Source organism: Hylaeus anthracinus, unplaced genomic scaffold, assembly GCF_026225885.1.
Source record: "Hylaeus anthracinus isolate JK02 unplaced genomic scaffold, UHH_iyHylAnth1.0_haploid 11989, whole genome shotgun sequence".
Lineage (NCBI taxonomy): Eukaryota > Metazoa > Arthropoda > Insecta > Hymenoptera > Colletidae > Hylaeus > Hylaeus anthracinus.
Window position 1 is genome coordinate 16,106,492 of NW_026534337.1, and position 22,481 is coordinate 16,128,972.

At 50.0% G+C, this 22,481-nt stretch overlaps 1 protein-coding gene and 1 long non-coding RNA gene across 2 annotated transcripts in view; one reads left to right on the plus strand and one right to left on the minus strand.

The window, feature by feature from the left end:
- LOC128887537 (uncharacterized) overlaps positions 1 to 8,524 on the minus strand; it is a 29,529-nt gene extending 21,005 nt beyond the window's left edge. The window contains exons 1-2 of the long non-coding RNA XR_008460055.1: positions 7,013 to 8,524; positions 6,566 to 6,815 (exon numbers count right to left, since the gene is read on the minus strand). This is a non-coding gene — a long non-coding RNA (uncharacterized LOC128887537). The remainder of the gene's footprint in view (positions 1 to 6,565; positions 6,816 to 7,012) is intronic.
- Positions 1 to 22,481, plus strand: part of LOC128887460 (uncharacterized) — a 41,947-nt gene that overhangs the window by 12,185 nt on the left and 7,281 nt on the right. The window contains exon 6 of the mRNA XM_054143336.1: positions 14,742 to 14,816. Within this exon, the coding sequence (XP_053999311.1) occupies positions 14,742 to 14,816 (75 nt within the window). The remainder of the gene's footprint in view (positions 1 to 14,741; positions 14,817 to 22,481) is intronic.

The following is a 22,481-nucleotide window of genomic DNA, read 5'->3' on the forward strand; positions in this document are numbered from 1 at the left end:
TTTCCTCGGAAAATGTGGAAGATATCAGGTATCGCCCATCTCTATTCAAATTCTGTACCACGAGTTCCACACGTTACTATAGGTTAAAGGGTTAATATGGTCTCGCGCGCTTCGTTTATCGTCATTTTTGAATGATATCTATCGATTGAAAAATAGTCGGAACCCGCGCGAGGTTGGTATTAACCGCGTGTTTCGAAATCATGACGAGAAAGATCAGCAGCTTCGGCGAACAGGGGAAATAAGGAAACTCCTTTCGATCGCTAATCAGCGCACCACTCCTCGAAAGTGGATGCTCGATCGCGGCCGGTGGGTGTGAGAACGAAACCGTTAAGTATAATTCAAGAAGCACGAGGCGAGCTCCGGCTGTGCTCAGGTAGCTGGTTTACACAGCCAACGAAGGAACCGAGCTTTGAGGATCCTATTAAAACGCGAAACTTTACGACGCGACCCTTTCACGGGAAATAAACGTTCCATGCGTTGCCTTCAAACGAGCCGGCGTTAACTTTTCAACGTTATTTACAGAACGAAACGTTGAATTGTTGACATTCACTGGGTATATTTTCGCTGGGTAGGCTTTCAAGTTTTAAGGAGAACTTGGACCGACGAGTCGTTCGAATTTTCCTAAAGAACGAGGGTTCGATTACTCGCACCGGTACTCGACATTTTTATACAACCTTAACCAGACGGAGAGACCGAAGAGAAGTCGCTGCCTGGTCTGGCGATATGGCAATCCGATAAAAAACAACGTAGATATACCGTTAATAGTGTCCGCGCTGGTGCGTTTACCTCACAGCGCGAAAATGTAAAAAATTTGAACGCGTCGGCCGGTTACGCAAGTCGTCGGATAATCAGGAGAAATGATAGATCGTTGAGCGAAAAGCGACGGGAGATGTTCGCAGGCGGTCGTGTCACTGCGTTCCATCGGCTGAGGCTTCTAACTCTCGGTGAACAGTCCGGTCAGCTACGGTTGCGAGTGTGGGTGGCTGGTCAGGGTCTGTCAGGGCATAGTAGTCACAACAATATGGCCGTCGCGCATACCCGGAGCTCCAGGGTGACCAGGGTTCGCCGTCTGCCGGAGTTCTCGCAGTGGTTGACCGCGCTCAAGGTCCCATTCCCCCTTAATCGCCTTCCTTTTCGAGATCTTTCACTCGGTTCGCTCCCAATCGAAGAGACCGCAATCTCTGGCGAACGCTCGCGCATACACGTACCTACCGCCTATGAGCCCGTACGGAGGAGACGACATTCCACGGAGCCTGGATGCTGCGCGCAGTATACTGACCTAAAGATAACCGGATTACCCTACAATCGCCTCGCGTCATTGCTCGATTATTCGACTACTCACCTATCGGCCAAAAGGTTGACGCCGTAGCTACCTGACGCGCGAATGCAATCCCTTATTCGTACGCCGCGCTTCGAATTCCTTTCTTAAATCGCAAGCCCCGAGCCAGCCATCGACATCCGTTAAAACGAAGGAAAGCAATCGCTGTAGCAGTCCGATCGTTGCAATTACCGATATTGCTGGTTTCGTCCGCGAGCGATTAGTCCGTTCTGCGAACAGGAGATACTCGTGGCTTCCAGATCGAAACCAATCGGATTCATCGCGGCAATAATGATCCCCGACTTTCCCTTGGGCCGTTTAATATTCATGCGCGCAATGGATGCCGTGCTTGGTCGGTGGAAATAGGAAATTGCAACGGGAAGAAAATTGCACGCATCTCGACAACGTCTTTCGCCGCTCTTCAAATTCGGGATGTCGGTTTCTGTACTTTAACCCTTTGCGGACGGGACGCTCTGACGTGCGAGTGTCCGCCTGAACGGGGAGTCTTAAGAGCATTTATTAGACGTTTTATCGATAACTTCAATTTTATATGTTACGATGCTTGGGCTCCCCTAATACTTCTGAACGAGGATGTACATCGTATTTGGTGCATTAACCGAGGCCACGCGATAACTCCTCTGGTATTGGCCGTTTTCTATTCGGTTCCAAGGAACTGGTCACGACCGATGATTGGTCGAATCGATCATTCGGAGAAACTATCGGAGGCGAGTCGCTCGAGGAAGCGTCGGAACGCTCGCGAAACGGTTCGTTCCGATGCTCACGGGAATAAACTCGACGGCGGATCGTTCACCGAGCAATTATGAAGTCACGGTCAAACGGCGAGGGTCGATCGATGCGCGCCAGCGAGTCGCGAATCTTTCTCCTTTTTTCCACGGAACTGAAATTAGATCGTTCGATTTTATTTATCGCGCGAGCCGCGAGTAAGTCAGCCGCGATGATAGGCGACCTCGCGGACGATCGTTTCGCTGGGAGAACCGGTTGGCCGACGCTTTAAAAACCGTTTAGTCGAAAGGATCGCTGTTTATCCGTCGTTCGCGCGCTATCGTAAGATAAATGTACGACGAGAACGACTAGGTGACAGGTCATCGCGTTCCCTCGAACGGACAGGGCCCCGGAGGTTACTACTTTCATCGGGATGCCGTATTAATTAGCCGCGCGGGTCGTTAAAATTTAGCGAAAGCGGACGCTCGATCCTCGTAAAAGAGCCTGAAAGAGTTTAACGCTTGGCAAACGGTATAAACTCCTGACGACCGAAGATCAGACGTCGAAGGATCCCTAGGGGTCACCGATATTCAATCCCGGTAAGAGATATCCGTTTAATAAACCCAATGGAACGGGTTGTACCCGGTCCTGGCACGTCCAGCACGCGATAAACCCGTGGAAAAGCAACGTTCTCGCGTCGAACGAAACGGGAATCGCACGCTCGATCCCGGAAATGCCAGCCGAGTCTTCGATCGGCCCATTCGAATGTACGGCGAATAGATAAGCAGCCCAGGACGTTACGAAACCACGAGAAAATTCGACCGAGGAAAAGAAAGATAAAAAAAAGTCATACTCGTCATTACGTCGAGAGAGAATGGAGGCAATCGCGTCTGAAAGGATCTACTCCGCGCCTACGTGCGGCCAATACGTCCGATTGAAGCGACGACATTCCAATGCGCCAACCCGGAAGGTGCCTGCGCACCGACATCGATTCGATTAGCTTCGATAAGTCATACTTGTACTCATGCAAACACGCGCGTGCCCCGTGCCCCGGGGAATTCGAGGGATCGCGGTGGAACAAGGGGAACGATTTCATCGCGCAAATTCACCGCTGTCGTCGATTCTTATAAGTTTCGAGTCAGGTTGGAAAAGAGCCGTTCCGGATCTTTGTTCTCCCGTCGTGGTATAACCGCTGTGCTTCTCTCTTTTTCTCCGTTTCTTTTTATATTCTGTTTCGTGCCGGTGCAACGAAGCGAAATAAACGAATTAACGCTCGAACGGCGGAAGAGATTTCTACGTTTCCTCGAGCAATTACCTAACGACGCTAGCAAGCGCCGGTTGCGAGCAATTAGTATGGACGAGCATGGAAAACTGCTCCAGTCCAAACGAATGCGTAATTACGCCGACGCGATACCACACCGGCTCTGCTGCCACAGGTGTTCACCGGGACTTCCCGCGTGAATGCCGATCCGATTTCGCTCACGCATCGATGTCTCCAAATGTCGCAACGCACGTGTCCGCGATCTCCCGCGCGTTGGCGCGAGTGGAAATCAGAAGCGCGCAGGCGGTTGATACTTATTTTCGGGTTCTATCCGTCGCATCGTTTGTCACGCGAGACAGCGAAATAAATATTCGGCTCCCAGCGTAAGCAGCTTTTCCTCGCGGTAGCAGTTTCATCGGATCGAGCCGAGACAGGAGACGTCCCTTTACAGTTACTCTCGCGACTCGACGTGGCGACTTATCGTCGACGTAGCAGTCACTCGGCCTCTCTGCGACACGGGGCGCTAAAATACAGTCGAGAAAACGAGCACCGTAGCCGTCGAGCGACGACGTCCGCGATCCGGAACTCGCGCGCGATGGAAGCACTGCCGGGCAATCAGCAGGGATTTTTACTCGCTCGGAATGCCTCCGGTCGCTATAAGCGGCGACATTGCGCGAATGCCGCTTAGACACCGGTAAAAGATCGGTTTCTTTCGATCCTGGTGCCGAGGACATCCAGTTATCGATAACCTTCGCGACTTGCCCCCCTCGGAATGCTTTATCGCTCAAAAAGTTGTCCCCTGCTCGGACTCGGGGACAGACATTAGAACCACGAAGCTAGGCATCCGACCACGCGCTAATACTCTCGCGTAGCTCCCAGTTATCGCCTGTTTGACCCTTCGGTCACCCTGTTTCGGTAGCTCCGACTCATATGCTCGATTAATACTTTATTTTAATACTTTCGTAGCAATGCTACGTAACAGAATTGGGAAAAGGTGGAGAACGTGCTTTCTCCGTTTTTCTTGGACCAACCATTGTCTCGATCGTTTCCAATCAATGGACCGAATGATATTCGTATCTCGCCTATAATAGCTTGGAAGATTACGAGATGGAATCGAGAAGATCCCGTTGGAGTTCAGGCTGGCTCTAATTGGAGGGTCCGGACCCCGGACGCAGGAGGAATTCGTGCAAGCTGCAGATTCTCGCATTCCAGCGATGCGCGCGGTCCGGCTTCTCTCCCTCTCTTTCTGCATTTATAGAGCTGCTCGCGCCAAGTTTGAACTCGCCAGAGCCTTCCATGCCGCTTCGTTCGCGAAACGGAAGAAGTTCGACCGGTTTCTTTTTTGTCGCGCGGCTCTTAGAACGCGACCATCGCGCGCGGCTCTGCTGCTCGCCGACTCGCCGCAAGGATTCCAAAGAGAACAGCGGTTCCTCGTTGTTCCGACCGCGAATCGAGAGCACCGATATCGTCGGTGACTTTCGTTTTCAGCGTTTTCCCGTCGCCCCCGATCCCGTTCGCTCGCTCGTTCGTGACGAACAACGAGAACCGTATCCATCGACGAATCGCGATTTTTTTCATCGGCGCTTCTTCCGCGACGTCCACCGTTCTGCGGTTTCCCACGCGCGCCGCGCAACTTTGCACAGTCAACATTCTTGTGCTAACTAATCAACGACGCGTGACTCTCCTTTGAGGCACCGCTGAACCGGCTCCGGGCTTTTCTTTACCTGTTAACTCCCGACTCGCGCTTTGTCGGAAGTTGAGACAAAGTTTTCAATTTTTGAAGGTGGTTGACCATCGATCGCGGTGTTCTTGGACCTATTATCCAGTACATTCATTCGAAAAGACACGTAGGGAACGATCGTCGACTCGAAGATCTTTCTCCAAAATAACCGACTCGTATTCGCGTGTCCGTTAACCGGTATTCTGATTCGCTGACTACCGAGCCGACGACCGTTCGACAACCGCGAAATTCTAGATACAATTTAAAGCCGTGTCTACCCTGCGTGACAATGAGACGGCCTTTACAAGTATGCATCCGACATTTACATCACGTTCGTCATTGTCAGGGACATCGGAGCAGGCAGCGCGACGTGCATGCAAATGCACCTAGGATAGCGGTAATTCGAACACGTTACGTGTTACCAAATAACGTGGAAACGTTAAAACGTTGTACGCTTAAATCGCCTCCTCTACGCGCGCGACGCGCTCGAGTCGTCTCTGCGGCGCGCCATGTTGCGTCGTCTGTAGTCTACTCGATGCGTTCCTCTTTTCAAAAAAAAAATGCTCGGTCATTTTGCAAAGATAAACTTGAATTTAACGTAAAATATTTATGATCGAACGATAGATGTTTTCAGCCACAAAACGACAAATTTGATTTATTCGCGAATACCGTGCAACTTGAAATGCAAAGTCGTACACGAAACAATCGAGTGTATAAATGGCGGCGCGTGTGTAGGTCTTTGCGGAGCCTCGCCTTTCATGCGGAGCCCGAGTGGCACACTCGAACTCGAGGAAATTCGAGCCCTCAAAGGCCAGCTAACTTCTTTTTTACCGGCTATTCGACTCCAGTCGCCGTATGGCGAAACACTCATCAGTGACGCTCAATTCCAGTCGAGGGCGCACCGGCACCTCGTTATTGCTCTCCGACTCGAGAAGATTCCTTTTACGAGGCGGCTCGAGTTTCGTCGAATTTGCGTCGACGAGAAAAGCAATGCTGCGAACCGTGTTTCGCGACTTATTCGCGACTTGTTCGCGATTTATTCTTGATTATTCGATACGAGTTTGTTAAAAACTCGAATACAGAACACGACAAGTTCGACGCTGCTATCGGAGATTTCCAATTCCGAATCGAACGTATCTAATCGCGACGCAACGTATTAAAGTTTCCTCGGAATTCCATATTTGTTCGCGAATTAATTTCCGATGTTTACACAACATCGAGCGTCTAACGTTTGCTATCGCGTACAGGCCGTTATCGTAACGAGAGATTTTTCAAAAATTTCCATGTCTCATCGTCAGGGTCACCTCGACAAACAAAGACTCGAAACGTCAACATCGCCGATTACGTGTCCGCGTGGAACGTCGTTTCGTATCGCGAGACGTTATGCTAACCGACGCACATAGGCGTATGACTTTCCAAAACGCAGTTGCAAAACGATTCTATTGAATTCTAGCCCCATGAAACATGTATGAACCACGCATCGACAGCATGAAATTATAACATAAGATGCATGCTAACGTTACGGAATTGTATATGTACATACCCAAAGAGAACGTAGCGTTGCAATGCCAGATGGTTAACAATGTTGCACATGTTCCTCTTCGAAATTCCTTTTTCGCGTGGACAAGAATCACACTCGTTGAATAATACATCGTCGGCGTGGAATTCGAACGAGAGTTGCTTTCCATCCCGAAAAAATCCACGAGGTTACCATCCTTTCGAAACTTTGACCGACGCGTCGATGTCGCTGCGTGGCTGATCGCTCGGCTGTTCGTTAGGCTAATGACGGTTGTCTTCGAAATCGCATAGCAAATGAGTCTTCCGATAAGGGGAGCGCTCGGTTCGTCGCGACAAGATCGTTATTTTGAAATCAGAGATGAAAGAGACTTGTATCTAGATAAATATTGCGCTCGATTCCGTTTCGATTTGAAATCAGCCCGTTTGATATCGCGACGAGCCCGGTTTCTCGTGTTTTGCGAGATTAACTTACCCCCTGAATCGCTGCACCGCCGTCGAGACTTCCGGTAAAACGTGACACGTTCCTCCGTGTCGCGGACAATCTGCCGCTTCGTCAAGATTACGGCGGCGTTGGGTCCTCGAGTTTCGTGAGGTTGAAGAACTCTTCTCTCTATAACCGAGCTGCGGCAGATGAATCTACCGATAGGACGAACCGCGTTCCACCGCGAAAAGGAGATGCCACGGGTCACGCGCGATCAACGAGCGAAGAAGACGCAAGGTCGGTAGAACGTGTAACTCGGAATATTTCTTTTTTCACGACGGATTGGGCGGCATTGTGCGTGCTCAGCGCCCCGCGGCCATCGTAATGGCTTATCGACGTTCGATCTCGCGGCTCGCACGCGGACAATAACGCTGCCTCGAAAAGAGATACCTTTTGTCCGTTGGAACTCGCACGCGGTGAGAGTACGTTCTAAATCGATCCGATACACTTCTGACCTGTGTCAGAGATTGCACGTCCAGACTGGCTGGCAATAATTGTTTCGCGCGATCGATATATCGCCACGAAGCGATATCCGCGATCCATCTGCCTCGTGGCCCTTGCGGTCTAGCATCTTATTATTGGTCATCCGATACGCACGGACACCTTTCCCCCTCGGATTTAATGTTCTGTTTGAATTAAAGCGGGCCCCGGAGCACCTGTTCCTGCATCGTAATTTATCATTTTTCTCCTTCGTAAATTAAACTCCTCAAGGTCGTGCGAAAAATTCCTGCCCAGATATACGAACGTGTACATTCATTATTCGTTGAATAGAAATTAGAATTTACGTTACAGGATCGAATATCGTAGAATGGACGAGCAAACATTTTGTACCACTTCTGGGTACCGACTCGCGAATCTTCCGGTCCAAAAATACTTGCGATTTCCAAGATCGAAAGAGTAATTTATATGCATGCGCGCATTTACGATCCTATCGAGTTAACTCGAAGGTAACCTATCAAGAGTAAAGGTACCTCGGTCTCTCCGCGAGACCAGCAAGGAAGCCTCATCATTGGTGGAAAGGGATGCCCAGCGATGTCCCAGGCAGAGGCAGAAAGGCGTTCGCCAGTCTCCTCTCGACGCTCCGAGTCAAAACGTTCCGGTCTCTCGTCTGTTTTACCTCTCGCGTACCGTACACTTGTCAAAATACTTTCCAACAATTTCACGTGCAACTCTTCGTCGTCCCCAGTCATCGTTTCCCTTGTTTCGTCGCCTGCTCGTCTATTCCAACTGTCCTCGACTAAAATCTACAAATTGTAAACAGACTGTCGTCCCGTACTTGTGAATCGTTCGGTTAAATTTCGACCGTGACCCGATCGTTGGCTGTCGATTTTCGCTCGTTACGCGTCATGTTCGATTTTCAAAGTGCTTCGTTCCTGATCGTCGGGCTGTGCAACCTGCCCAGTCTTCTCCAAGGATTGTGAACGATCAGGGGGATCTTAAAACTCGAGTGTTTCGAGGGATCGGGTTCCTGCTTCACAAACCGCAGCTACCGAATCGCAACACGAAAAGGTATTTGAATATTTTCTTTCAAGGCTTCTCGATTCTCCACGTAGTTGTTCAATTGGCGTACAAGACCTATTCGCGCGAATAACGTATCTACTAGAGCTCGCATTCCGATGCTAATAGCGAACGAGAAATCGAAGCGAAGATTTCGATTCGACAACCGAACGAATAAACGGAACGCAACACGGTGGCGCCCGACGCGATGTGCGCGCGTAATCTGGATGGAAAATATTTATACGAGGATGGTGCTCGAACTCCACGAAATCGTAGAATTGATTTTCCGCTGGTAATGATTGAGATCGCGTCTCTGCTCGCGAAAGTTCGGCTGTCTCCAACGTTGGCGTAATCGACTGTAATCATTCGCTATCGACGACCGAGTCACAAATTAATCGCGTCATCGGCGTACCGGTGTCGAATAAAATCCGGTCGAAAGGAAAACCGCTTTCGACGTCGCGGAGCCAATGACCGATCGGCAGTCTCGAAATTACGATCCAGTCTTCCACGACGTTCGCGCATACGACGCGAGAACGCTTTCAGCAGCAGGATGCGGGGCATTAAAGGAACGCGCGCCATGCAGCTTCGCGGGTTAAAAAAGAATCTCCCCCGGACCGTGGGCTTCCATCCGTGTCGTCTAAAAAGCCTCTGGAACGAAAAAAGGTACGATAAATTGTCGCGACGCGTTCAAAAATATTCGTTTCAAGGTTTACGGACCCGTCGCTTCCTCGTTTAACCTTACGAGACCACGCTGGGGACCGGACGACATTTAGGTTCTTACACCCACCGGGAAAAATATTTATGACGTCGACGTTACGATTGATGCTGCATCAGACTCGCTGTGCGCGAGGAATTGAAACAGCAATCTGTTTAAGTTTGTATGGCAGTGGTGGGTCTAAATTTATCGCAGCCTGGAACTAATAACTTTCAGGGGTCTATTCCGTTTTTTTTTTTTTATTTTATACGTTTTACGAAATACATCTTCGCGTTGCTATCGTTGCCGTCGAAGCAACAAAATCCAGATGCGACGCGGACCTAACTCGGACACAGCGTCTGGAGTAATTCGAAGAGAAAGGAATACGAGGAGTCGCGATTTTCTGACCAGCGACCCGGGTGATTTTCGTTAAGCAGATTTGCCCGGAGGATGGAGTTGCAAAAATTCAATTTGTCGCCCGCGTTGGCCTCGAAGCCACACTTTCACTCGCCACCCACAGAAAAGCGCAACAGCAGCTGCCGTTCGCTCGCTCTCGGCTCGTTTGCTCGCGCGCACGATATATTTCGAATCTCAAGGGTAGACCACGCCAAGGGCTTCGGACGCTGGCAGCTGACACTGCAGATGGGCTCCACCTGTCTCGTACTATTTACCGACTCGTCTCGTAGTTATTTCTTCGAGAAATCAGAGGCACACGCTCGAATGCCGTGGCAACGAAGCCCTCGAGAAAGCCTGGCATCCCGATTGATTTCTGTCCCGCCACGCAGGAAATTGTCCTCGACGATTTTTGCGGCTCCTGAAAACTACCGACAACGTAAAAACATCGTCGTTGCTTTTAGACTTTGTACATGCGTAACAGTAAAATTGCGACAGTATCGTGACACGTTTCTCGAAATACTCGTCGATTATCGAATCGTAAAACTCGTTGCTACGGATCGCTCGTCGCTATTAATCCACGGCTCCCGATGGACGCAATGGCCATCCGCGTTCCTCGCAGAAAAGGTGTCTTAATTCTATTCGAGCGTCGTTAACGCGTCGAATGTTTTTCCTCGTCGATTTCGCAATTGGCGTTCGCGGGAAGAGCCAGAGAGGAGGGTCGTCGAAGTCTCGCGAGAATAAAAGGGACGGGGTTCGCGTCATAGACGGCACAATTAGCTCATTCATCGGACGCATCTCCGCGTGCGTGCGTACGGTGACGTATACATATTAAATTCTCGCACGACACGCACCGATGTGTTCGTCGGAAGAGGCTGGTGTTATCTGGCAGGCGCCAAGTACTCGGTCGCTGTAACTCGCGAGATACATACTCTGTTAACCGCGAGAGCGATCGGCCGGCCGTTTATTTATTTCGCAAGCGGCGTGTGTGTATCGCGTGCCCCGTAGGGATCGCGCGAGCGTATAATGCCCGACGATTACCTCGCGACGTGTACCGATTCGGCCGTAGATTCCAGAAGTGTTAATAATACACCGCCGACGCGATAATTTCTATCGCGTCCGATGAAGCTGCGCGCTCTAATTGCCCTAACCGCGTGCATCGTCGTCGAGTCGATATTCGTTACGCGCCGTGAAACGCAGACTTCGCGGCGATGCGGCGCCCAAGAAACACGCGAGCTCCGTCTCCCCGACTAGCCGTTGGTTAACTTAAATTGTTCAACCGCGACATCGCTAGTCATTCTTCGTTTAAAAGTATTCTCGGAGCACAGAAGGTTTTACTCGTTCGTCGTATCGTGAATACCGAAGCAAGCAGCAATTTTCCGATTCCACCGTGGAATTCGTTTAAAATAGCTCGCGGACCACGCGATAATACGTGGCAAGCTAGATCTGGCCCGCGGGGCCCGAGTTTGCCAAGCCCTGACTTCAACGCCACGGTTACGTCACGTTCAACCACGGTCGCGCTACTTGCGATAATGCCCACTGTTTGCCGTTTTCCATCAATGGACGGGACAGATGGGATCTTGGGTTAGGCATTAACCGCCGATCGCGCCATTCCATAATTATCCGAGTAACGGCCAGGCTCTGGCGAGGTTTAATTGAATCTAGGCTAATTAACGACGAGCTAATAATTGCGCGAACACTGGCGTCGCTCCGTGACCGTGCTGCGCCCGGTAATTTTACCATGCTTCCTCGCTCTGCGGTCTGCGTTATGGGAGTTACGTCGACTCGCGTTGTAATACACACTTTTGCTGGAACGCGGTGTTGGAGCGCGCGCCTCGCGCTTTCCTCGCAGCGAACAGTACCCGTAAACGAGTTTACGATTAAACGATCCCACGCGACGTCAGCATCGGCGCGTTCCGAGGTTAGGCTCGACGAGCTGGAAAGTAACGTCGCGGACGCGAAAGAAACTTCCCCGAACGGAAAAGAGACAGGTGGGGCAAGGTACTTTGAAACCGCTCGGATCGTCGTTAATTGCGAATCGTGCCCGTGAGAGCGAACGCGCCTATTATCGGAGCAAGTTTGCGTTACGTCGTCCTCCAAGAACGGGTACCCACGCGACGGGCAACGCACTTCCGGTCAACCACGCCTCCGGCCGTGACGAATTCGGCCGATCGACCGGTGCAGTTCCTTTCATTTGCATAATCGCCCGAGATGCTTCCGACCGGCCACGAATTCGTGATGAATTATATTTCAGATCACGAAGCAGGAACACGTGGGCCGCATACCTTTCCAGGTGTTCGGTGCGACCTTCCGCGTCACAAAATGTAACACGTTTTTGCGATTAAATTATTCGTTGTTCACCTCGACAGAGCCTATTACAATCTCTATTTATTCGTTCGGATAAGCTAGATCACCTAGTCTTAGAAATTCCCTACGATACGGCGAAGCGCGTTTCAACGTCGAAAAAAGGATTTTGACGAACCGATACTTTGATTTAATTGAACACCGCGAACGCGCCTCGATACGTCCCGGCGCTCGAGATCCTCCCATGGCGTCGTGCCGGCTCGCCTCGATGCCGTTTTCAGCGGCAGCCCGCAATTTCTCGTAATTATTATGTTTATCTTTCTCATTCACTTAAGTCGGTCCTTCGGTTGCCGGTGTTCGCCCCGGCGGATCTTACCGAAACGATTTCGCGTTGTACCTGCGGACACGCTGACGCCGCCACGCGTCGACCATTACGTCGTTCGAGGGGCGTTACGGCCGATCCACTTTGTCAAACTCGATTTGCGTGATTCCCTTTCCCGTTCGGACGACCGCTCTCGAAATCTTGCTCTTCCAATTAGTCGACGATTTATCGCGTCGCTGAAACGACTCTTTGCGAGGCTAAACGACTTCGACACGACTTGGACGCCGAAAGCTTCGAACTGCGAGGTTCGACGACGTCCGGATATGCTCGCGCGACGTCCGAACCTCGCACGCAACACGGCAGTCCGGAGTTTCTTAAGTAAAAAAAAATTAACGTATCGAGGTGCAGCTTTTTCGTCGAGGTAGGAGCATAAATGTGACGTGTTGCGAGAAAAGGGAAATATGAATATCTCTGATTGATAATACAGTGCAAGAGAAGAAATAAGGGAACGAAACGAAGGGATTGTTCTGGTCGTGGAGTTCTCGGTGCGACGACGAGGAACGTCGTCCCCTTGGTGAATCCGGTCGGTCCCCGCTAGCGGAGTTAGCTCGGACGGATTGTTCCGCGGTGCACGGCGGAGGTCCGTGGAAAAGTGTAAAGGAAAGGGAAAGAGGAAAGAGGAAAGAAGAGACGAAACGGGCAGAGAAGGGAAGAGAAGGTTGGCGAAGAAGAGTTGACCGGAGGAGGAGAGGACGGGTCGAAGGAGCAAGAAGAAGAGAGAGAAGTTAAGATGGTCCAGCGCGGGCAGCATCAGCACCGCACCCGGAGGTGATGACCTGCTCAAGGCCACCCGCTCCCAACCTAAGAGACCGGAGAGGAGAACCACTCTTCTTATTTTTCGTTGCTCCCTTTTCTCTCTTTCCACGTCTTCCAGGCACTCCCTCCTAACCTCCCGATTCTCTCTTTCTCTCTCCATCTCGCTCGAATTTCCTCTTCTGGCCAACCTATCCTCTTCCTGTTCGTCGCTCCGCCGATGGTTCTCTCTTTTTCCGCTGGTTCCCTACCCCGAAGCCCTTAATGTCAACTTCCCGGCCGGTCCTTTCGTCGAGTTTCTTCCAGTTCGATCGCATCGAAAAATGCGTCCTCCGAAACACGCTCGGCTCGGGGGAGCGAATTTTTACAAATTCGCGCAGGACCGCGGTCTCTCGTCGCTTCCGACTAAACGGTCCGTAAAATTGAAACGGACATAGAATTTTAACGGTCGATTAAGCCACGCGTTCGCGTCGATCATCGCGCGTTTAAGCGTACCGCGGCGCGCCATCAGGGGTTTACGATGCACCGCAAGAACTCGTAAAGCGGCCGATATCGCTCGCCTTAATCTGCTTGCTCCGCGAAAGCATTCGTTGTCGAAGAATGCGGCGACCGTCCTCTACCACCGACGAAAATTCTACCCGTTCTTCGTTTCGCAGCCTCGGCTAATTCCATTGACCGTTTCTCGAGATCTCGCGCCTCTTTATCCGCCGCTAGTTCAGAAACGAAAAGTCAGGATCTGCCAGAGTCGAAGAACAGCCCCAGACAGTTTGCACTTTGTACGCGACCAACTTTGAATTTCGAGTCAAGCGTAAAAGACCTTTTCGATCCGGCACGCAATTCCAGCTAGACACCCAGAAACTAGACAGCCGTAATTTTCCGAATCTATTTGCGGCACCGTCGCAAATTACAGCAATTAAATCCATTTTTCCATCCGACCGTTTCAAAACAAGAGAACCCACCGCCGAGTATTAATTAATGCCGAGCGAGTTCAAAGGTTCCTTAGCGTTGGAGAGGGAGCATGCCGAACGCGGCGTGTACTCGAGATATGGATCTGTACGGGCAACATTCGTTAAGCGATCAAGGTCGCAAGAAACAAGCACGAATGATAAAGAGAGACGGAGACCGGTCGAGTCCCCGTAGCCTGTTTAGCGTTCCGCGTATTTCGCTTATTGCTGAATGAATGTAATGGTGTTCTGCATACGGAAACCGGCCGGTGCTCCGTACACGCAGGAAAACAGAAACCTCGTCGGTAGCGTTAATTCGCGTCGGTACACGCTCGTACGACGCGTGGTCGTGCGTCTCGCGGATTCTCCGCGCGCATCTCTGGATGTTTAATAAGCGACAGGTCAACCGAAGTCAACCGTGCAGCTGTGTCCACTAGCCAGAAGCTATTACCTCGACTCATTATCACTGGACTCCTTCTGTGTACGCGCGTTTCTTATTTCGCGACCGCCTCCCGAGTAATTTTTCTTAATTGAAACGTTACAATCGTCTCGCCTGTCACTCGCAATCGCGGCGCTGGAAAGCTCGTGGAAACGTTCAGCCGTAGACACAGGCGTACAAGGACGGAACGTAAACTTGGCTTATAGACGAGGGGAGCGACTGTTTGGTTCCACGCGCACTCTTCGATTTTCATTTTACGTCCACGGATTTAGCAAAGGCACAACCTTCATTAGTTTCTTTTCTCTTTGTTGCAGCACGGAATGACGAGGTAGACGACGCCACCGGAACCGCGAACATCTCCGAGGTTGCCGCTGAAAATCTCAACGAAGGTAAGCGATAAGAAACAAGAAGTAGAGTGGTGGTGGTATATTCGACGCAGTACTGTCAGAGTTTTCGGAATGTACACCGAATTCGATGGTCGTAGAAATATGGGCGTACGAAATCCTTTTGGGTGTTTGGCTCAATATTTGAAGGTAAACACAAAATTCCATCACATTTTGGACATTCTATGCTCGTTGGCTCCGTGTCGCTCACGTCGCTAAAATCCGCTATGGCTGGCAACGCTGATTCAAAGTATGCGATCGTACAGGATTCGAACGTCGAGTCTCGATACGCCCGATCCTCGGACCGCGCTCCGAGACTTCTATTCAGCTCGCACGGTTGAAAAGCGAATGCCGTGAATCGTGTGTCTAAACTTTCGAGGCACTCTCGCGTGGCATTCCGTTCTCGGAACCGCGTGTCTTCTTACAAAAGAAACCGATTGGAATGAATTTTTTTTAAAAGCATGGCGAGAACGTCGACTCGGCGTGACCGACAATCGCTCCGCGGCCCAACAATGGCGCTAAGCCGCAAATGCTCGCTGGTTTACGACGACGCCGATGGCCCGTCCTTCGGTCGGCGGTGAAAGTCCGCAAGAATTCGCCCTCGATCGTGTTGCGAACTTCACATTGAGATACTCGTGACGTGTCACGAGCCCGTTCCAGCCCGTTCCGACCCGGTAATGAACGCCTCGTGTCGAGATACACGGACGAGAGCGAACAAGGGACGCGAACTATCTTTCAGACGTTGCAGTCACGATTCTCGTACCGCGCGTATTTCCTACGGCGAGATTTCGTTCCCGAGGGAATGGAAAAGATCCGTCTCGCGCGATTCTTCGACCGTAAACGAAAATTTCGATTTTTCTTGTCATCCCCAAAAGTATCTTTGATCCAATTACTTGTACAGATCAAATGACCGAGTCCGCGAGTTCTGTTCGTTCGATGGACAATTAGTCATTGCAGGTTTTCTTTCGTTCTCTTATCCGTTACATGTACAATTATGGGTGAACCGATGAGAACAGTCCGATAAGTCGTATTGTTAATTTAAACGATAAGAAACGACACTCGACGCGTCGAGACTGATGTCACCGATCGAAATCGTCATCGAACAATCTGGATAACGTATTGTTTCGCCGCTAGTCTGTATCGAAAGTTAATATTCCGTGCGTTTCTATTGAAAAAACACACGGTATGATGTCTTAACCGACATTCCGACGACTTTAAGCGACTTCCAGGTTTTAAAATTCCGTCCTCCTCGTTAGGTCTTCCGTGCGCGGAATATAGATCCCGGATTCGGAGTCCTTTTAACAAGATTATGCTTCTAGTAGTCGTACCGTCAACAAACAAAAAGCGAGCAATCCCAGCAGTCGAACCTCGTAACTATATCGAGACGCGTTGTTCGCTAAGTTTGCATTCGTTTCCATCGGTTCGATACGTCATTGGTTCTTTTCGCGCGGTTAGCGGCGAACCTGGCCGACACCAGTTTCCCCGGTAAAAAAAAATTAATTGGATAAGATTCTCGAGGTGTGATTTGCTTCCTACTCGTTTCGCGGGCCACTCCCACGAGTAGAGCATGCGAAGTCAGCGTCATCGGAGTCTCGAGGCACGTACGGGGACGCGCGCCGCCGGCTTCGATGCCGATGTTTCCGCATTCTGGAATCTTATTTCTGACTATGGAATATTCCCTGTCTAGTCGACGCGCACCGGTAAAAAATTGCGGCCACCGGTGCAGCCTGTTTCCAAAGTTCTGCGCCGCCTCGAAACCTCGACGTCGCGTAACAAAGGGATTTCATAGGCCGACGCGAGATTTCCGCGAGTTTACTTGTACTAGTCCGTTAACGAGGAAATACGATAAACCTCTCACGGATGCATCCTTCGAGTTCCGAGACGACAGCGATTTCGCGTTGCTGCAGGCAGCGCTGTGCTCCCTGGCGCCCGCAACAAATCACCACAGCTTTACTACGCAGTGGGAGCATGCATCTTTCGGGAAATTGTTTGGACACGGAGTCGAACAATTTCGCTCTGGCTAAGTTACAACGTTGCACTCCGGTCGGGGTTAACTCTTCGCGAATGCACGAGCTTTTATCGTCCCGTGCTTTAGCGTAGAAATTTGATTTACGAGTCAAACAAGAAGCGAAGTATACGCGAAGGTGAAGTTATGCGGATGCGCTTCTATCTATGTACCACGTCCAATCGGTAGCGTTGCTGCGATTGGCGTTAACCCGTGGGGACCTCTTCCCGTACCAGACCGTATAGAATCCTTGGCATTGATACTTTTTTGTACCAATGTTTATTTTTCATTTTTAAGCGCACATACTGCATTTCTCTTTTCCGTTACATATATATCTCTTTGGATTTATGATATTATATATGTTTTTTTTTTTAAATAGCGACGTTGCTGCGTCCAATACGGCGCAGTATAACCCAAAAATACCCCGTCCCCGAAAGGTTAACTCGTCGGCCCTTTGACCCACGCGTCAACGCCGAGCGTACAGAGCGAAGAAAATAATGTGGGAACAGTGCGATCGCTGGAGAACTGGGCGTGCATAGAACGAAGGAACCGTGGCTCCGAGACGACTGCCACGAAATCAACCTTTCCCGATTCATCACCGAATCGGCATTGATTTCGCCATCGGATCCGTTACCGTGTTTTATTACCAGACTTTTGGTCGACGCGATCTTTTTCCACCGACAATGCCCGTCGCTATTCTTTCGCGAATTTTCGATTAGACGATACTTTCGTCTGCCAGCTGCAAGATATATGCTTGTCTGAACCGATTACAATCATTCGATCAGCTGATCTCGCGATCAAGATACCGCACGACTACCACGATTCGTTGAACGCTGCCACAGGATATTCCCGACAATTTGTGCTGCAGCCGGTAAGAAACGATATAAAACGACCCCGACGGAACAGTCACGTCTAAAGTAAATATAATACAGAGTTACCGCGACGTCGATAATGCGATGAATATTTGCGAAACCGTTCTTTTTTCGCGAGAAGTATAGCAAGCTTTATTCGTCTTGTCATCGCCAATTTAATCTTGCTTAAGTTTAATCAGTTTTAATTACTTCCCAAGGCCTTTGCGCGGCTTATCGCTTTTCCATTACCAGTCGTTTAGGACCGATCGAATCGATTCGGATCTGATTGCGAGTTACATGTTTCGACGTATTTAGCTGTTCTTTCGAGTCTTTTACAATCTAGGTACTCGATTTAATATAAAAATTGGCGCGCTTAATCGTTTCTATCCTATCGATTGACGCTATCGAATGACATCCGGCGAGCATACCCTCAATAATCTTCTTCCGTCGATGTCGAAACGGAAGTCGAACGCGAGGAATGTTGGCCGTTTGAGATGAACAGGCTGAAAGTAACGCGATACTCGTAATCGGTATTTTCGAATCCTTTTCTTCGTCGCGACCGCGTCTCTGCGTGCTCGAGCGCGAAACCCGTAGAAAAGATGGCGAGACCGCCCGCGATTCGTGATGTAACGCGTGAATCAGAGTGTGAGATTGACTGGCAAAAAGAGATTTCGCAACGTCGACTAACGAGTACCGGCCTCCCTTATCGAATGTTCCTCGGTACCGGACGTTCGAACGGGTCACGACCGGTGTTTAAACGACGAATTACACACAAATAACATAACCACAGGTTGGAATGAGTTTCCACGCGGAGGTCTTGCGTTTCAGGGTTGGGTAGAATTTCATTCGAATGGTGCACGACAAATAAGAACTCCGTACAGCGATTTATTCGACGCGAAACGTAATTTGTATAGTTTCTTATCGAACAATGTCGTTTCAATGCACTGGCTAAACGATTATCTCGATCGTCTCTTATACCGTATCTTTTTCCGTGGCACGTGTTTTTGTTTGCGCTCGAGGTAAACGAGCCAACGCCGGAGATCGTGATTTCTCGACTTTCCGTCGATCGAACGGATCGATCGATTACTCGCCGGCGTCGCAGACGCCTTTCAATTAAAACGCTTCAATTAAAATTACGCTCGCAGGCAAGCGATTTCCCGAGTAATAGGCGAAACGCACGCCCAGACGTTGGCCGAGGCCGTTCGCAACGTGATATTAACCCTTCAACGCGGTTCGACGTATTAAGTTGCGTCCCACTTTTCTAGGCCTAAGTATCCGGAGAAGACAATCGGTTTTTCGATGTACAAATCACAGGCCGCAGGCTGTGTAATAGGCTCGAAATTGTTGCGCAATTAAGGACGCGAAACCTTGCTTTTTCCACGCCACCGTCCAGACTCCTCAATTCAGCGGTTCTAATCGAATCTCTTGGGAAACTCAACGATCTTAAACGGGGAAATAGGTTTCGGACTATGTTTCTTCTTTTGCCGATTTGCATGAATTTATTTAGCAAGAAAGGAACGTATATAATTTAAGAGAACTTACATTCGGAGTAACATCATTGTTCAACGTATCATTTTATTGCGAATGACAGAAAATTCTTTCGTTTATACACTTCTAGAAATCCAATATTGAATTTTTGGGGGAGGAATTTAGTTCCATCGAATCATTGAACAAACGTAGTCCTAAACCTATTTCCCCCGTTAAACGCGCGGAGATAATACATTTCGAGTATTCGCGCGGATTAAAATACCTTAAAACGATGATACAGTCATTGGCGTAAAAATGCCGATGATTTGCCTAGTGCCTCGTTGGAGTGAGTCATTTCATCTTCGAAATAAAACAGCCGCTATTTATCATGTAAATCGAGGGATCGAGCCAGCGGCTAATAAATTCGAGAGCAACATTGGAGTTACGGAGCGGTACGCGAGCGTTGCTATCACCGAAATTTCCACTGGCGGTAGACGCAAAGTCTCCTAGGTCGCGGTGACGTGAGTCGACGTGACAAAGGAACGCCGACGGCAGAGATAAAAATAACAATTAATGATTCGCGTACAAGGTTCTACACTTTCGTGACACGTCGACTCGCGGAACGCGATTCGAATCTTCTCGCGCCAAGGACGAACGGGCTTTTAGGCACCCGCTCGACGGATTCTTCTTTCGGAAAGAAAGCGTGCTCAGCGTTGCGACAAACGCAATTTCGCGTTCATAATGACGTAATTTACGGTTGCAATTGAAGTAACCGCGGTTATCGCGCTCGAATAGGCGCGTCAGATACCGACAGACGTTCGGTCCTCGAATTCTTTCTTCTCTCCAATTACTACTCAGCGTTATACTTATAGAAAGGATGTACATCTTCGTCTTTGAGACCTATGCGTGGAGTTGAAAGTATTATTTTCTCAAATGAAATTCCTTAAATTCTCGTAAATTCCTTACGATGGGCGGAGAAAGCGTATACACTGGCAACCGTGCGAGCACCGTTCGAAATACGATGAAAAAGAAATTGCGAGGTCATGATTTTCGTAAACAACGCGTCATCCTTGAAAAATTCGATGCCGATTCGTCGTAAACTCCACCCACGCCGGATCGTTGCGGTTTCCTTTAAAACGTACACCGTCTCGACGACCTTCGAATCCAATTCGATCGCTAATATCTTTCGTATCTCGTACCGCGGATTCGAGCCATAAATTTTACCTCGAAATCCAATCAGAGCTATCTCTGTCGATAACCTGACGGGTTAAGAGATCCAGCCGAGGGATAATGGACCGGCGAGTACTTCCTGCTCGCTCACCGATCGGCACCGTGGCTGGCCTTCCATCCGAGTATTCGACACCAAGAACTGCCATGGCTTGGCACGTTTGACACGCGTCGACGATTAATCAGCAAAGTACACGTTCGACGATAGCGCGCGTCATTCCGCGATTAATAGTTCTTAACCTTCGAGTGACGGTGCTTTAGCGCATTCCATTCTTCGGAGTGTACTATGCTTCTTGGAACGGCTGCTCCAGTCATATTTCGAGCAATGGAGCCCAGAAACGTTAGTCAACTCTCGCGAAGAGTTTAAAACGTGCCTTTAATATTTGCTTCGAATCGAAGAATTACGCTTTATTCGAACGCGACGCAGTCTGCTTCGTCAGGATCGAAAGGGGACACACTGGTTTCTCTACCGAATCGCCCATAAAACAGATCGTAACCTACATATTTTTCTCACCGACATAGTTTTCCAGCCGGTTCGAGCTAGCCCCCTTTCGAGGGACCAGCAAGATTTCATAAGCGGTGAGGATCTGAGGACACCGATTCCGAGATCCGGAGACCAAAAACGTGTCCGCGACGCGTCGCAGCGGCAACGACGACGACGACGATAACGACGGTCACCGCTTTATCCCTTCTCTCGTGCGAACGCGTAACTGCTCGATGCCGGTGCTAACCGCGGAAGCTGGCCTCGACGAGCAATGTCGTCCAGTCTTACGAGAGCCTTCTTACCGGTAAGAACGAGTCCTCTCCTCCTTCGTTTCGGTACCCTTTGGGCCCGAGTTGTCTCCGTTTTTCTCCGAATCGGTTCTCCAGGGCCGCTCGCGCGCTATGAGCCTCTTCGTGTCACAGTTCCGAGTCGCCGTTCGAGGAACCGCATAAACGGTCTTCCCGATCGTTCAGCCCTTCGAGCGATCGGTCGTGCAAATCTGTTTGGGGAAATACTTGCGAGACCAGGTCAGGAACGAGCAAAATTTTACAAGAGTTGCATTTTCAGGGGCATGCGAAACATTTCGTTTTATAATTCCAATTCCGATCGTGATTCGCTACATTCGATAAGCAGTCATTCATTTGTCTTCACCGATTACTCGACATTTTTCCTTCGATACTACCTTCGGACCAGGTGCATATCCGCGACTTCTTCGAAACCGAACCGTGCAAACTGGACTCCGTAGTCTACGCCACGAGATTGCTCGCGAGGAAGCCTGACCCTAGGAGCACGATGCTGGAAGCTCGATTTTTCAACGGAGTCGAGGTCCGTACTCGTCGATCGGTCGATTATACGATCGAAGTCACGAGAAGCCTGTTCCCGTCGATTGATGGGCCACGGAATAGTGCATCGAAGCGAATTCCTGGGTGATTCTGCTGGATGTTGACAATTCGACTGGATTTCTATACGTTTCTTTTTAGAAAAATGGAACACGCTCTCGTGGTCGTTTCGAAATGGCGTTACCCGAGGGGATCCACCCACGAGCTCGAGACCCGCGCGTGCCGCTGACGAACCGATTAAAATTCCTAGCCGAATGCCGGCAGAGGCTACTAATCGGCGATACGCGCGTGCTCGTGAGTCGAGGGACGCGACTCGCTCGGCGTAAACCGCTAGCGTGTCCCACCGATCGCACCATATTTGTACCGATATCGGGGATAGCGAGCGGTCCGAGTACACGTTCTCGTTGCACGTAAACGCGACAAGTGTCCGTTTGCGCGCGTACAACGCTGGAATGCGAAACACGCGCTGTTAGTTAAATTAAAACGTCTCCGAGTCGTGCGCTAACGAGGGAAGGACCCGACCTGTCCCCTTCCGATTTTAACGCGCTTTCTCTGCATAGTGGAACACGGATTTCTGTCGCTATGCGCGGAACGTTAGGCGTAGACGCTCGATAATTTGATAAATATACTCTAACGAGACGAAGCGGTAACGCGAACAGCTCGGGCACCGTTCGCCGTCGATAGAAATTTCGATCGACTACGGAATCGGTTGAACGCGGAAACCGAGTCGAGCGTGTAACTTGACGAGCGATACGAGGCCCTCTGTTTCTGTTAAATGGCCGGAACGCCGTTGGTAGA